The sequence below is a fragment of the Rattus norvegicus genome, chromosome 3, assembly GCF_036323735.1.
Source record: "Rattus norvegicus strain BN/NHsdMcwi chromosome 3, GRCr8, whole genome shotgun sequence".
Lineage (NCBI taxonomy): Eukaryota > Metazoa > Chordata > Mammalia > Rodentia > Muridae > Rattus > Rattus norvegicus.
The window spans coordinates 170,943,272-170,960,916 of record NC_086021.1 but is presented as its reverse complement, the minus strand read 5'-3'; the positions used below and the strand labels follow the sequence as shown (position 1 = coordinate 170,960,916).

The 17,645-nt window shown below is 41.5% G+C and overlaps 1 protein-coding gene across 19 annotated transcripts in view; it reads left to right on the top strand.

Moving 5' to 3' along the window:
• Ptprt (protein tyrosine phosphatase, receptor type, T) overlaps positions 1-17,645 on the top strand; it is a 1,098,700-nt gene that overhangs the window by 746,776 nt on the left and 334,279 nt on the right. Inside the window, exon 10 of one of the 19 annotated variants that reach the window (XM_063284210.1) lies at positions 13,031-13,666. Coding sequence (XP_063140280.1) covers positions 13,031-13,045 — 15 coding nt within the window. The 3' untranslated portion in view covers positions 13,046-13,666. 19 annotated transcript variants of the gene reach the window in all.

Here is a 17,645-nt window from a genome sequence, read left to right as displayed (position 1 = left end):
AGCAATCATATCATGATAAAAAAAAATGACCTTCAAATCAGATTAACCTGAATTCAAACCCTGTTTCTAATACCACCTGAGGATCTTTGAGGCAAATGAATGTCTTTGGTGTTAATTTATTGGCTTAATTTATTAAAACAGTATCTAGGCAAAGCAATCTTCAAACACACAGTGTTAAAATACTGTAAGAGTTAGATATATAGCTGTCCTAGCTGTCAAGTATCCATTCAATGTCATAGATGACTTTTTTCTTCCTCTGGGTAACGTGTTTTCTATGTTGGACAACCACACACCCACACCCACACCCACACCCCCACACACACACACACACAATTATAGGGTTGAATGGAGTGAGTACTTCTTGTAACTCTTGATACATATTGCCAAATTGCTCTCCAAGTGGATTGCACCCTTGTAAGCATGTGTTTTGAATCTTGTGTTGAGCTTTTATGCCAATCAACGAGCCTGGGAATCAGGCCTTTGGCAGCCCACCAGAGATTTATGTCAGCTTTCATGATACCCTCAGAGCAGGCTGATGCGTGAACGAGCTCATCACACATGTTGGCAGATCCATTTGCACTCTCCAAGGACGTGCTAGGAACACTCTTGCCTCATCTTCTTCTGTTCCCTCCCCTCTTCCTTGTGCCATACAGAAGATAGTAGCATGCCAGGCTTCCAGTAGTCTCCCAGTAGATTCTGACACCCTAAGGAAACTCTGAGCTGGAAAACTCATGGCTACTAGTGCATCTGTTATCAATTTCCCTATGCTATACCACCAAACACGCCTATTTATTGCCCTTCTAAAAACTTCAATGAACTCATATTAAAAGGAAATAGCAGCTCACCTCCAAGGGTGGATTCTGCACACATTAGAAATATCTGTCTCAGGTCCCATCCTAGATTCCTTGAGAGTTGTGGTGTCCATGACCTTGGGTCACACTCATTTATCTTACAGTTTGACAACTGTGGTGCTAAACTAGTTTGCAGCAAAGAATTTCCCTCATACTAGGATGGCCTCAATGTTAGGACCATGTCCTTTCTACTTCAGTATTCTTCTACCCTGCTGGGAGTCTTGGGTCAGCACTGGAACCGCTGGTGACTCCTTGACTGAGGTGATCAAAATCAACTTTCTGAAACATGAAAATAAAGTCACTCTACTGTTTAAAATCTGTCCTTGATTCTAGTTACTCTTTAGGATAAGATCTCAACTCTTCTTCATTAAGACCAAGGATGCCCTCCATGAATGTTCCAGTCCTTTATAGCTCTCTCAGTGCCTTTCTTCCATTCATATAGTCTACACAGTCTACGGGTTTGCATTACAGCCAGGTCACAGTCTCTGCTATTCTCTTTATCTTAATATATCTATACCAGGCCACCTTTATTGTATCCTTGGTACTCTGTTAAAAGATATCACTTACACTTTATGCTTCTGTACCACCTGATTAAGAGCTCATTCCTTGTTGTATAATAACATTTTCTAAACTCTGTACCATGTTTCTTTATGCCCGCATGTGTTAGCAGATCAGACTTCCCTGAACATGCTCTGTTCATTGTTAGATCTCAGGACCTGTAACTATTAGGTCATTCGTAGTCAACAGTTGTTCCCATGTCCTTCCAACCTGCTGTTCCTTGCAGAAGATTGACTCATAGCTCCCGTGGTGCTACCTTCCTTTTTTACTCCTGTTCTCTGAACCAATTCCCTGCAGGACTCAGAAACCCTGTCTTTGCTGTGTTATGCTTCCTCTTATTTGGAAAGGTCACAGATCCTCTTCAAGATCCCTTTCCAGGTTCTGACACCTCTCATTCCACTCTTCTCTCCCTCTGTCACCTCCCTCTTCCACTGGGCTCTCCTGTTTCCTTCAAGTAGCCTGTAGATTGTAAGACTGCTCAACTCAATTACCTTCAGTTACTCATTTCTTTATAGAAGATTCTGTTTTAAAAAACCCATTATCATTACCAAGCAGTTATCCTATTTAATCCTGGTACTTGGAAAAAGGAACTAAGTTACCTACGATGGCAGGACTGCTGTGGCCAGATTGAGAGGAGGATGCTGTGTGCCCCAGTAAAGATGGCTTCATCATCACGGTTCAGTTTGAAAGCTCATTCCATTTGAACAGTTTTACAGCTCAACAGAGGTATTCAGCTTTGTCCCTCCCCTCATGCAACTGAATGGCATGCTTGACCTGATGGCTTTGGGAGGGCTCTGACACAAATTTCTGACACAAATATTTGCCGTCTGGTCTGTCAGCCTCAAAAAGAAAATTGCAGAAGGCAAATTTGGGATAATATTTTTTCATTACTGGGAAAAAGTTTCCCATTCCAAGTCAATCATTTCCCCACATCTGCACAGTAGACATCAGAGCAGGCAAGGCTCTCTGAATTGCAACCACAGCACTGTGTAAAGTTTCTCCTTTTCTATCAGTTATTAAAAAGAAAGCAAACTAAACAAAATAAAGAAAAGCAGTCTTGGCCTACTTGAATGGCTCCTTTTCTCTTCAATAGCTTAATAGCTCAGTGACCACATGCCATCTGCAGCTTTACTTTGGATAGTGAACTTTGTGTGTTCATGCTATTCAAGGCAATGTTTCCCAAATAGGTGTCTTGGGACCCTGGTACACACTTGAGGCTAGGGGTTTTGTGGTGTAATTTTTGGTGTCCGCTCCCAAATTCATATGTTGAAACCTAATTCCCAAAGCGGTAGTGCTAAGTAGTGAGATCTCTGAAAGACTACACAGTATGTAGACAACACAAGTGCTTCACCCTCATAATGGTATTAGGTTCTTTATAAAACATTTCTGAAGAAGCTTGTTCACGCTCTACGCCAATATTGACATAGCTAGAAGGCACCATCTCTAAGGAGGAGAACATTTATCACACTAAATCTGCAAGGACTTTGCCTTCAGTCTTCCAGCCCCCATAATTCTAAGCAGAACATCTGTTTGTGAGGCCTCGTCTGTGGTAGCTTGGTGTGGCATCCCTAATAGACTAAGACCGAGGTTTATAAGTTTTTCATCTGGAAAAAAACACTTAAAATGAAATAAAATGTTTTCCTTTTTTCTTATTCCTTGACTTCCACAGTTCTTTGAGTATGTATTGAGTGAGTATTGTTGCCATGTAGAGAATGATAAATAGACAGCCGTGGAAGCAGAAGTGGGGAACAGAAGAGGGAAAGGTGAGGGAAGAGAGAAGGGAACACATTGAGTTCCAGCAATGGACTTCCAACCCAGCCAGGCTTTTCAAGTTCCTGAGCATCCAAACGAAGCCAGATCTGTCCTTCCTGAGATCTAATGAATCAGAAACTCTACAGTGGGGCCAGGAGATACGAACTCAGGAGATTCCCTCGTACAGGTGTACTTGAGAGCCACTGTGGGAAATCCCAGTGGCCTGAAGGTATCCTCCTGATTCAGATCTGGTTGGTTTTCCACTTCTCCAGGACTCCCACATTCTTCTGTTGCCTACTGGGGTTTCTCCTTCTGCCCTAGTTACCTTGTTTCTAAGATCCATGGGACCTATCAAGTAAATCCAACCCCTTCACTAGGCAATCCACCTTTTTATCCAGCATGTTTTCTGACCTTTGTGACCTTTGTGTTTCATCTCTGAACATGTTTTATGCCTTGTTCTGCTAATTTCAAACTGCTTACTGCTACCACCCTCTTTTAACTCTGTACCTTTATTAATACAGTGATAATTTGCTTTGAGGCCCCTCCCTTCATCTAATGACTGTTTCCTACCCCAATCATCTGAATACTTCATTACTGCCTTACTTTTTGTTTCTTTATCATACTTTATTGCATGCATTGATGAAAGTGCATCTATTTAAAGCATTATACACATACACACACACACACACACATACACACACACACACATATATATATATATATATACACACACACACACATATTCTTAGATCTGGTTAGGTTTAATATGTATTATATATGAAACATTATATATTAATATAATATATCATATATGTGTGTATATGTTTGTATTAACATATATATCCCCTCATACAGTTATGACATGTTGTGTATGTAGTAAAAACCCAACTCATAAAGGCAAAGGAAGATTTCTGAAGCTTTGTGGCAGAGTGTTTGCCCAGAATCCATGAGGTTCTGGGTTTGATCCCCAGTACTGGGAAGAAATTAGGTTGCCTGCCACCTTCTTCAGTCAGTTTTCGCATTTTCCGATGCAATACTTCAGAGAAAATATTTCAATGACTGATTTATACTAAACTACTGTGTGTGTGGTTTGTGTGTGTGTTTGTGTGTGTGTGTGTGTGTGTGTGTGTGAAAAAGAGAGGGAGAGGGAGGGAGGGAGGGAGAGAGAGAGAGAGAGAGAGAGAGAGAGAGAGAGAGAGAGAACCTCAAACAAAGCTCAAAATTCATCAATTTCTCCAACAAGTGGAACATTTTTCTATATCCAGGGTTGTTTCCATGTGTTCTTTCTTGATTGCTTCTATTTCCATTTTTAATTCCTTCAACTGTTTGATTGTGTTTTCCTGGAATTCTTTCAGGGATTTTTGCGATTCCTCTCTGTAGGCTTCTACTTGTTTATTAATGTTTTCCTGTGTTTCCCTAAGTGTGTTCATGTCTTTCTTGAAGTCCTCCAGCATCATGATCAAATATGATTTTGAAACTAGATCTTACTTTTCTGGTGTGTTTGGATATTCCATGTTTGTTTTGGTGGGAGAATTGGGCTCCGATGATGCCATGTAGTCTTGGTTTCTGTTGCTTGGGTTCCTGCGCTTGCCTCTCGCCATCAGATTATCTCTAGTGTTACTTTGTTCTGCTATTTCTGACAGTGGCTAGACTGTCCTATAAGCCTGTGTGTCAGGAGTGCTGTAGACCTGTTTTCCTCTCTTTCAGTCAGTTATGGGGACAGAGTGTTCTGCTTTCGGGCGTGTAGTTTTTCCTCTCTACAGGTCTTCAGCTGTTCCTGTGGGCCTGTGTCTTGAGTTCACCAGGCAGCTTTCTTGCAGCAGAAAATTTGGTCTTACCTGTGGTCCCGAGGCTCAGGTTTGCTCGTGGGGTGCTGCCCATGGTCTCTCTGCAGCGGCAGCAACCAGGAAGACCTGTGCCGCCCCTTCCGGGAGCTTCAGTGCACCAGGGTTCCAGATGGTCTTTGGCTTTTTCCTCTGGCGTCCGAGATGTGTGTGCAGGGAGCAGTCTCTTCTGGTTTCCCAGGCTTGTCTGCCTCTCTGAAGGTTTAGCTCTCCCTCCCACGGGATTTGGGTGCAGAGAACTGTTTATCCGGTCTGTTTCTTTCAGGTTCCGGCGGTGTCTCAGGCAAGTGTCCTGCCGCTCCTGGGCCCTCCCCCACGGGAGCCCAGAGGCCTTATACAGTTTCCTCTTGGGCCAGGGATGTGGGCAGGGGTGAGCAGAGTTGGTGGTCTCTTCCGCTCTGCAGCCTCAGGAGTGCCCACCTGACCAGGCGGTTGGGTCTCTCTCTCACCGGGTCTGGGAGCAGAGAGCTGCTGCGGGCCGGGATCCGCGGGTGTGGGACTTCCGGTAAACCAAGTGGAACATTTTTAGTGGTTCATAGAGATACTCATGAATGCATGACACACGCGTGATGCCAGTCAGCTTTCCCCACCCTCCCGGAAGTCAGTATACAAGAGCTAAAGCAGTGAGTTGTAAAAACCCATGGACAAGGGAAATGCCTCTTTTGACTTTTCTTTTTCTGCATTATCCCCTCATCCTTTTTTCTGTGCCTAGATCCATCCTCTTCCATCAGAGACACGCACATCTCCTTAATTTAGAATTCAATCTGGAACCAGCTCCCTGTGTAATACCTTTATGCCATCCGGACTCCCTTCTGCATTCTTGTCTTGAGAAGAAAGATATTGCTAAGAACTGTTTTATATTTGTGTCCTTACCTGGAGTAAAAAGCCCATAGCTACACGGCAAAATCTATTTCATGAAGCCTTGGGCACTGGACTTTATATGCTATCTCTTCCCAGTGACACCGACTTCCAGTGATACAAATTAATCAGAGCAGCTTCATCTACATGTTTTAATGAGTAACCATCCCAGATTAGACACAGAGATGCTCATGTCGCCTTGCTGCCTTAGGATTTAGATACGGAAACTTTCTTCCCTTTCTTCCCAGCAAATCCTATCAGGAAAGTATTATTTTTCCACAGACTGAAATGGAGGTAAAGGCTCTCAATTACAGCCCTGTTGTCTTCCCTGGAACCTGGGAATCCACTGGAGAGAAGCTTATATTCAGATCCACAGGAGTCCTAGGATGACAATACCCAGGGTATAAGCTTGGACTTACTAGCCATGCTTTGTTAAGTTTCTTTCAGTAAACTGAGAATATGTTTTTGTCCAGAGAAAGTGCACCTGTGACATTTGGCTCCAGCTGGGAGAAGCAACACTTTCATTGTTGAGACTCGGGAAACCTGGATTGTACAAAGTCACAGTAGCAACAAAAATGTCTTCAGGGGTAAAGAAAGTAAGGCTCTTTTAGGTTGCTCATCTCAGAAGGTGTGGGTTAGGTCACTGTTGCAGGTGCTCAATGAACCAAGATTGATGGGGAAGCTGTTGAGTGGAAGCCTTGTGCAGGCTTTAGATCCAGGGGAACAAATTAGCCATTTGTATTGATACAATGTAACAATAACAACGGAAAATGAAAACAATCCCAGTCACCCAGACTCTCCCATTTTTCTTTTCCCAATTCCTGCTATTCCTTGTCTCCTCGCATATGAAATTTTTATGTACTTGTAATTATTGCATCTTTATAATTTTAAATGCATTTCTCTCACTTAAATTATACTGAAGTTATATCATTAGCATTTTAATGGCCACATAATGTCCCATCAAGCTCACTATCACACTTTATTTAACCATCCCCTGTGACACTCACATAGCCTCCGGCGTTTCCCCTTTACAAATGAGGTTTTCATGGACAAGTCCAGGAGGTCGTTTGTTTGTTTGTTTGTTTGTTTGTTTGTTGTTTTGTCCTACTATCAAATTATTTCCTTTAAAGAAGTTTCCAGAGAGGTTATTCTGGTGTCAAAGAACATAACCATTTGGTATTTCTCTAAGTTGTTCTCTGCCCATCAATATCACACAACATCAAGCCCATCCTGATAAAGAGGGCTCTAACTGTAGCCCCTACTTCAGGAAGTGAGGTAAGGCTAGTGGATTCCTGGGAACAAAGTAATGTCTGAGGCCGGAAGTTGGATCCACAGCGAGGATATGGTAGGAGGAGCAATGGATGTCATATAAAAGGAGAAAACAGCATCTACGTTTGTAATAAACTGTGGGCATTGCTCTACTCTTTCTTCTATCCCTCTCTTTGTTTGTCAGTAAACAAAACCTTAGAGGCTAAACATTTTGAAACACTATGGGAAGGAAGCACCCAGCATAACAAGTTCTTTCTTTATATTTTTTCCTTAATACATTCTTGAGCTATGTGTACACACATCGTTAGATTTGCAGTCCACTATAAATCCAGCATGGTCCTCTCTGAAGAGCCTTAACTACCTCTGCAGTGACTCCTCTTCCAAACCAGGTCCCATTCACTGAAACCAGGTTACCTTCACTGACTCAAGTGAGACATACTTCCTGGGACCCATCGGTGATCCCATCTACCCAGGGCAACTTGTCCTTTGACAAGGTGTATGTGGCTAGGGCAGAGCTTGGTGGAAAATAATTGAATAATAGGAGGATGAGCTACAGCCTAGTTTCCCATGTAATGGGAGGTGATCAGACCCTTGGCTCTGTGTAAGTTTATGCAGGGTTGCCTGACTCCAAAGGGAATCTGGAGATTAGTGGAAAAATAAATAAATAAAGAAAGAAAGAGAGAGAGAGAGAGAGAGAGAGAGAGAGAGGAAGGAAGGAAGGAAGGAAGGAAGGAAGGAAGGAAGGAAGGAAGGAAGGAAGAGCATGCCTGATTGAGCAGGAGCAGATGCTCGGGCTAATATTAACCCAAGTTTGGGCAAGCTACGAATTACCTAGAGGAGGGGTGAAGCAGCCAGGTTCAATACTAGTCAGCAGAGCAATCTTTTCTACTCTTTCTAATCCCTCTCTGTCCACAGCCCCAGATACACCACTTCACACCAGGGATGCCATAGCTCTCGACAACCCTACATGTCCTAGAACCTCTACATCTATGAAAGAGGCCACACAGGGGTTTGTTTCAAAACTATACAAGTACCGTCAGTTTCTTGAGGCACTTTATGCTCTGGTCACAGACTAGAGTAGCTTTCAGAAGTAGGATAAAGGGAGGAGTCCTGCTATTCCTCAGAGTACTAAGGCCACTGGCAGAGGTCCCTCAGCAGTTCCAGTGAGGTGACAAGTAAGGTAAGCATAGTGTGGAAAGGGGAGGAAATAACAAAGTGTTAACAGGGACTCACCCAGATAAAGAGAATGGAGGCTAATTATTTTCCTTTTAGTCCTTGTGTTCTCTGTCAGTCTGTCTTTGTCACTGTATATCTATCTTTTTTCTATCATCTAGCTATCTATCTTTTATCTATCTATCTATCTATCTATCTATCTATCTATCTATCTATCTATCATCTATCTCCCACAAAACATGTATGTTGTTTGTAATTAAAGCAAAGAAGTTTTTGCGTTGGGGTGAAGGAATGTGAGAACGTTAGATGGAGCATAAGGGAACAGCTTCATTTGAGCAGAAATGAGCTCAGTACTCTTGGCCGAGATAACCCAAACTGGGGATTCAGTGAGAAATATTCAAGTTCTCCCAAATTGTGTTCACACAAGGGCCCTGCCTTAGCATCCAAGTTATGTGCATTGGTAACCAAATTATCTGTAATAACAAAAATACCAGACAGTCACACGTACAATATGCAAACTTGTATTAGCATTCAAGGGCTGCCATCCCAAAATAGCACATGCAGGATGGCTTTAAACTACAGACGTGTGTTTTCCAAACTCTGTCGTCTGGAGCCTCAAAGTCAAGGTGTCAGCATTGCCTGATTCCTCTGGGTGTAGCAGGGGGAGTACATCATGCCTCCTTTTTTTCTTAATAGATTAGTATATTATACAAATTATGATTGTTTATTCGTTTGTGTGAGAGGGGTGGTGGTGCATGTGCAGAAGTCAGAGAGCAAGATGTGAAAGTTGATTTTCTCTTTTTACCATGAGAGACCCAAGGGTGGAATTCACGTTATCAGGTTTGGAGTCAAGTGCCTTTTCCCACTGTGCCATCTTGCCAGATTAGGAATTCTTAAATATATATTTAATGTTTTTAGAATTTCATACATTATGTATCTGTACATAATATATGTTTTGATTATATTCTACCCCTCCCCATATTTCCTCCCAGACCCACCCCACTACATTCACACTCTTCCTACTTCATGGCCTCTCATTTTCTTTCTTATAACCCACTGATAGTACTTCTGTTTATACTCCTTTTGTTCAGAAGAAATAGAAACATACATATACTTCATATTAGTCTGCAGCAGAGATTACTAATAACATACTGTGGTCAAAGGGATCCCAGTCAATTCTTTAACTTCCCTCATTGCCAGACTTGGCTCTCCTTGGCTTGTGGCCACATCCCTCTAGCTTCTGGCTCATCCTCACATGCCTTTCTCCTATGCATCCATCTCTTCTGTGCCTACTTTCTTTTCTTCATTTGAGTGCTACTTGTATTGCACGAAGGACCTCCCTGGTGGCCTCATTTGAACCTTATTACCTAGAAGGGCCTCACTTCCCAAAGCACATAGTTCAACGGACAATGAAAACCCACTCCAGCCATTCCCTTCAGGCTCACTAGTGAGACTTGTGTGTACAAGTGCAGACCAACTTCCTTTCTCTGCAAGCTCTCTTGATCCCATCCACACACTTGTTATTGCCTTCTGACCAAGACATAAACACTCATCAGTGGCTTTTTACACAGTCCTACTTGGGTTTGCTTGTCCCTTTAAAGCTATGAACATCTCCTTCACACAAGGCTTGAGCAGCAGAGGAGTGGCCAGCATCTTTCCCACATATCCTAAGGAGGCCAACATATCAACTCGGACCATCCCAGTCTGCCCGCCATCTGCCTATATGCCCATCCCTCTTGGTCCTTGCCTGATACTTCAGTGTCAGAAGAATTAGGAAGAGAAATGATATGTAATTGCATAGGAGCAAAGGCTAAAAATAAATTGACAAGATTAATTCTAAGAGGCGGGCAGAGAGGAAGAATGAGAAAAGAGGAGAAAAGACAAGAGGGAAAGGAGTCCCATGGGACTAGTACCCTAGCTTTGAGTTCTAAGGTTTGCATCCAAACCAGGTATATGTGGGTGAGAGGGCACAGAGGGGGGAGTGACAGGGACAGGGGCACAGTGTTCTAAGAGGAGATGATTTGCTTCAGAGTGATGGCAATAAAAAGAATGTTCCGGTTTCCCCCCAAATTCTAACTCCTGCTGTTCTAGCGACTGCAGGCACCTGGGAGGTCACTGCTAAGGTTTCTTCTGAGAAAGCAGAGGAGTTCGGGTCTTGTTCTACCCCTGCTGAATGGGCTTTATCTCAATTACGCATACTGAGCAAGACAGAACTACATAGTCTAGTTCAGGGTCATCACAATGAAAAGCAGGCTCTTCATAGTCTCCCTGTGGACTCAAATGGGAAAACCAGTCATTCAGTCATTAACCTGTTTCTTCAACATTCAGTGAACACCTGTGGACAGCAAACTGTCTCAGGCAGCTGGGTTATATCAGTCTGCAGCAGAGAGTACTAATAACAGACTGTGGTCAATTAGTCACCAAATTCTCTCCTCTAAGCTCAGGCTTCAGTTTCAGTAAGAGGAATCTCTCATGAAGTCTTGGTAAGCTTTCATTCTCAAAGGCAAGGAAGGCAGATTGGTAGAGCATTGAATGGCCCTCCACCTCTGTCACCCCAAGATCAGATGAGGTGTCCTCTTGCCAGGATGGTCACTCCTATGAAAACAGGCAGTACTAGTTCAATGCCTTTTTCTCATCTACCTCATCATTGAATGCTAACACAGGCTGCAGCTGAGAACCCGGGACTCCTTTTTTCCACCAGGATAATCGGCATTGTCTCTTATCTCATGATTTAGACATTGGTTCCAAGGATGAGCTGATGGCGCTATTCTTGTCATTCTTTCTTTTATCAGCTGTAAACCACATACTGATTACTTACTATGTTCATTCTCCAGTGTATTTTTTAAATCATTTGTACCTTGTTCCTAGAAGGATTTCAGACTTCCATTCTTCACTGTAAGGATGAAATATTAACAAAAGACATGAATGTGAGGTGTTCTGCTGTCCCTAGTGTGTATCTAAGCCAGACCCCTCTGCCAGTTCTGTCTCTTAAGCCAGAACTATCCAATAGGAAAATATTGTGAACCATGTTTGTATATGAATAGTCTTTAGCGTCTTTACTAAAACAAAAACCAAAGGGAAATCAACAAAATGTACTTTAATCATATTTCACTTACCGCATTCAAATAGTATCAGATATCTGTCATCAATATAAAAGTGTTGATGAGAAATTTGACATCTCCCTTTTTTATGCTAAGATTTAAAAACATGGTGTATTTTACACTCATAGTACATTTGGGCGAAGAGTAACCACACTTTGAAGCATTGGTGGAACAAATTAATGCCCTCACTTGTTCAATATGAACACAAATGTCAGCTGTAGTTTTATGAAAGAAAAAAAAAACAAAACAAAACCCAATGTTTTGTGTAAAAACCATAGGGCTCTTTAAGGGATCAACAAATATTAAGCTTTTCCTACATTTGTATTATTTATCCATTTTGAGGGTGTTAAGGAGGAGCCAAGTGTTAGCCTCAAAATAAAAAACATTTAAAACCTGGTAGGTGCTGTGTTCAATGCTTTTATTAACTGATGTTTCCTTTGCCTTTATGACCTTAATATTTCCATTAAAGTCACTCTCTGTGATGGGTCAAGTTATTTCTCCCTCTTAAAAGACATGGAGAAGCCTTTGCACTTACACCTGTGGGTCTATCTTCACCAAAGAGTCTTTATGGATATAATGAAATCATAATTGTATTGAACTGCTGGATTATGGTTTAGGTTGGGTCCCAAGACAATAAATTCCATCCATATAATAATGGGGAGAGTTGGATGCAAGGACAGACACATCAGGGGTGAACTGTATAACAAGAGAGGCAGAACTATGATTATTGTTGCAGAGAGGCAAGGAATGCACAGGATGCCTAGCAACCACCAAAAGCCAAGAAGAGGCTTCGATTTCAGAGTTCTAGAACTCAGAAGTTCCAGAAAATAGGTTTCTATTGGTCGACAGCAATTGCGTGTGCCCATGTTTTATTAGCTTCCTGCTACTCTTCTCTGCTCCCACACACTACTCATCTCATTCTACCTGGACATTAGCCCCCACCCTTCCTATCACAGTGCTGTCCCAGGTCACCCATGCTTTATACTCCATGGAAACCAGACTGTCCTATAGAGTCCTGGTCCCTGGTACAACAGTAGATGTAAGACTAGGGAAACAGGTCGGTCTGCAAGATTCTGAGCTCCATGTGACGTCTAGCCATGGAGCATGCCTCTGGACATCAGTGTTCTCCTCAGCATAAACTTCTCTATAGACATACACCAACTGTGTGGTCTGGCCAGGGAGATTTGCAAGGGATATTTAGATGAGCCTCACAAAATGATCTTTATCACAGTTGAGCCTCAGAATTATCAGATGGCTTGTTCAAGGGGAAGAGACTGAGGAAAGGAACAGCCTCCTTTGTGTTTGCAGGAAATAGAAAACAGGAAAGAGAGAAGGATCTCCATGAAGTGGGTGGGGCAACCAGCAACTGGGAAAGTAGGATGACAGAGGGCCAGAGGCAGTCAGGACAGGAGTCTGGCTAGCCAGCCTGCTGTCACTGCACCTCAGACCCGGTGATGAGTAACAACACCAGCAATCTGCCAGATGGAATTGAAGCTTCACTCCGACATGGATTTGAATCATTGTACAACATCGCATCCTTTCATAGAAAGCATTCAACTCTCTCCCTGGACAGTTTGGTAGAACTTCTAGGCAGAGCCTTGACCACCTTTTCTCTTTCTGCTAGGGTACCGGTGGATGACCTTTGTCATGATCGCAGCAGCATAAAAGCAAGCTGGCACCTCTAAGACTCCATCAGAGGAAGAATTAAGATAACACTGCAGTTCAACAAATAAAGCTGTTAGAGGTCATTACTCCTGTTGAAGGAGTCTGTTATTCACAGTGATTATCTATCGTGTAGAGTTGATCAGATAACTCACTTTCCTTAGCTTGGTGTTGTGTCAAAATCCCTTGACTCTCATTGCTAGTGTTTACCTTACTTGGTGACTGAAATATTCCATCAAGCCAACAGCCCCTCATCTGCTTACCCATCCATGCCCCTCTTACTGGATACAGTTACCCTAGCCAGAAAATGCTCCTGTCTTGGTAACTTGTGGATCAAGAGCTGACAAAGTCAAAGCAGCCACAGTCGGCCTGAATTATTCAGAGGGCCAGGATTTCATCCATTTAATTTCAGGGCAGTGTGGTGGGCAGCTCTCACACATGGTGAGTTGAAAGGGATTTTTTTTTTAATGTAAATACTGGGATTTGATAGGATTGAGTAGTGAATTATTTGCTGTAACAAATCACCACACTCCTGGTGTCCTAACAGTGTGTGTGTGTGTGTGTGTGTGTGTGTGTGTGTGTGTGTGTGTGTGTAAAACCATTTCTAATCCTTCTAGAAATCAGAGCCTAAATGAAGTTGTCAATGGAACTGGCTTTTCTAGACTCAGCCTGTGACTTCCTCAGAGTCCCTAGTCCTGCCTATGACCCTTGGTTTCTTTTGATTTGCGAATAAATCATGGCAATTTGTCTCCATCACCACCCTGCTCCCTTCTGATGGTTTCCTTTTCCTGTGGAAGGATGCTTGTCACTGGATTAAAGCTCACCTGCTCTGGGATACTCTCCTCAGAAACCCATAACTCACAGGACATCCTCATGTGGTTATTTTTCTAGATAAGTGGTAGAGAATTCTGTGCAGTTGTAATTGAAATCCCAGCGGGTTTATATCGTACCTGCGATAAATTCATAGATTAACTTAGAAAGAATTGATACTTTTACCAGATTGAATTTCTTATGGCTTCATAAAACCTTCTCCATGTCTGACTAGGATTTCGTGGTTTTAGTCACATTTCTTCACATAGGTACTGTCCATTTATTGTTAAGCTTGGGCCTGGGGTCATTTTTTGGTTTTGGTTTTTGTTTTTCCTGGTTTTTTTTCCTATTTATAAAATTGTCTATGATTCGTTTTCAAATTGATCATTATTTCCATTGCATTTCTTGTTTATTTTGTAGAGCTATTAGCTTTTTATATTAATTTCGTAACCAGCCACTTTGGTAAATGGCTCCCTTACTTTTCTAATATGCTTTACAGCTGTTTCACTGTGGCTGACTTGCAAACAATAATGATCTTTTCTCTTTTTTTAAAATCTCTTTTTTAACAATAAGAGTGCCTTTTATATCAACCTCTAGTTTAATTGCTTTGGCAATTATATCTGGAATAGAGGACATTTCCTCTTGTCCTGAATCTAATGGAAAATGCTTGGATTATTTCAACATTAAGCAGGAGGGGAAGATTTAAATATGAGATAGCTTTTTCTTTTATCATGTTAAAAACTAGTCATTTATTTCCATTTTACCAAACCTTTTATCAGGAATGGATGCTGGATTTCTTTAAAAGCTTTTTGAGAAAGGCATCTATTGATATTCAGCTAGCAAATATTTGGTGAATGGTGGAGGCAGGAAATAAAGTCTCTCCCTTCCTGAAAAGCCATGGACCTTGGCTGACAAATTTTCAAAGAACACAGTCCATCTGGGAGGACTGCTTCCGAGAGGAAATGGCCATCTGCAGAGGTGTTTGTGTGCAGAGCCTTGTAGGAGCTGGGAAATACATCAAGCAATGAGATCAGAAACGATCAGGAGATTGTCTCTGTGACTTTCTAATGTGGTGAGAGGTGGAGACACATTTCCTGGCACCCAACCATCTCACAGAACCAAAAATAAGTCTCCTCAAATTACCATGCAGTGTTATTCTATTAGGCTGCTCCATTAAACAGAACTGAATTTTGAAGTTTTATACCCTATACTTATATGTTATGTTTGGCTGAGGCATTTTTTTTCAGTCAGTTTTCCCAGATGTCTACTGAGCCTGTTGGCCTGGCTTTACAAGGGCTTTCTAAATTGTCTGTCCCAGCAGCATCTCTCTGATGGAGGAATCATGTGAGCTTTTATGTCTAAAGGGCTGTAACGATGCCCTCGGAAGAGTCGATATAAAAGATTGAAAGGCTCTCTTGGGATGCAACTGGCATATGTGTGTATGTTTATTGTGTATGGTGGATTCATTTGGGCTTTCCAATTGCCTTTCAGGAAATTTGTTAATTCATGGCTTTCGTTTGTTTAGGTTTTGTGATTTATTGATTGATTGATTGATTGACTGACTGATTGACTAATTGGATGTTGGTTAAGAATAATGCTGAACTCTCGAGTAAATATTATTGCACCCTATCACTTTAAGTTCATCTTTCTTTCTGGTTATTTGCTGTTGTTTCATAAATAAATGTGTGGGTGTGTTTTTAAATTAAGTTTTAAAAGCAATTGCTATAATAAAATGTACCTTTCGTAAGAGGGCAGTTTATCATGGGATCCGGTCATCTCCCTTTTCAGTATGAAGTTGAAGAAGTACAACCAATACACAAGATAAAAAGTATTTGTAACACCCTTAAATGTTCTCAGCGCCTTTGTAATCAACCCCCACACCCCTCTTTCTGGCCCTGGAAACCACTGCCCTGATTTCTGCCCCTAAAGATTTTCTCTTTCAAAAATGACGTGAATGCCCCCCCCCCCCTGTGTGGAACCTTTTCAATCTTTTTTTACCCTAGGCTATAGAGGTCTCAGGTTTTACTCAGGCTGTGGAGTAAATGTTGCTTACCTGCTGAGTGGGTTCGATCTCATGGAATGGAGTGGGCCTAAATCGAATCAAACAGTCGTGGGTTACTAAATTCTTAAAAAAAAAATCTGCCCCTGAAGGTCTGGAACCTGTATAAGCTACCTAAGAGCTCTATCATTAAGTTACTTCTCCAGTCAGTTTTGTTTTAGTTTCTTCTTACAAGTATTGTGTACGATTAGTTTCCCTTTAGAGAGTACTTTGGCTTTACTCCATATTAGGCATAGTTAAACCAGCTGAATGTTCATTTATTATTTTTATCATTTATTATGTTCTTATTTCCTTAGTATCTTTTTTTTAATCCATGGAGTATAAGTAACATTCGTATGAAAAATTGAAATAGCGATAGTCTTTCCAGATGTATCTCTCTTGTTGCTTTTCACTTGAAGTACGCTGTAGTCAGAAATCACATCCTACCTTACCATGGTTCTTCGAGTCCATGAAGTTTGGATTGTAGCACAGCATCTGGTTTCTCTGGGTGACTTTGCTCAGTGCTCTTGAAAAGACAAGCACTCTACCACCGGCAGGTGGAGTCGCTTAAAATTAATTAGGTGCAGTTGGTTTATGGCTTCTCTCTGATCTTCTGCGACTTAATGATTTTCTCTTGTTTACTCTCTCAAGTTTCCAGTACAGTTGTGGCTTTGCAGATTTCTATTCACAGCTTTGCTTTCCACACTTCCCGTGCTGGGCATCCTTGTATTGCTTTACCTAGCACTGTTACCGTGTGCACCTATCTACTTTATAATCTCATTCACCTTATCAAATGTTAGCTCCTGTATGCCATTGTCTGCAAGGAGGCTTTGCTTGAATAACCTTGAGTGTTACTCTTAATGTATTCTTCTCCTAACTTCTCCTTTGTGAATTTCTCCTCCTGCTTGCCCAAGAATTTTGTTATGCCTTTCCAATCGATGTTTTGGTTTACACGTTGTCAATAATTTATCTCCACTCTTTTGGTTGTAATGAGGCAATGCAATATTCAGTTGTGGCAGTAAAATTTTCATTTTTGGATGGAAAACAATAGTTATTCTTTTCTGAAATTTCTAGGACAAATTTTGATTGTATTTGTTTGTGTATTTCTACATTTATAATTGTTTTTTTTTAACTTACCGAGGCTCAGTCAGTTTGTAGAATTAAACAACTTTTCTTTACACCCAAGTAGGAAAATGGTCATGGCAGCTGTAGACGATAAATGACAATATGTATCACTGTGTTTTAATAATACTTTACTTACAAAAAAAAAATAAAGGCAGGCTTCAGTCCTTGAGTCAAGCTCAACATGGAAACAAAGGAATCAGTGATCATCTAACCTGAATTCTTAGTTCTCTTCTGTTTCATTTCATTTTTATATCCTGAAGCTAAATAAGATAACAAAATAAGATCTAACCACAGTGTTGTGATTTTAAAAAGCACTAGTATGATTTCCTATTTTACTATGCTACAGAAGGATGCTTTCACGGATATATACATTGGATGTTGAATGATTCCGCAGTTTCATATTACCTCATTTTTCATTAAATGACTTCCGGCATCCTGTTCATTCCTTTATAGCATAAGGAACTGTTAAAGCCTCAGTTCCTTCAGGTAATGCTTTCGTGTGACCTTTCTCTGGATTGTAGTCCAGTGTGCTGTTTCCTTGTGCTGTCACAGTTCCAACAGTGGAGATTTACTGGATCGGATCTATCGGTGGTGCGGTTCCCAT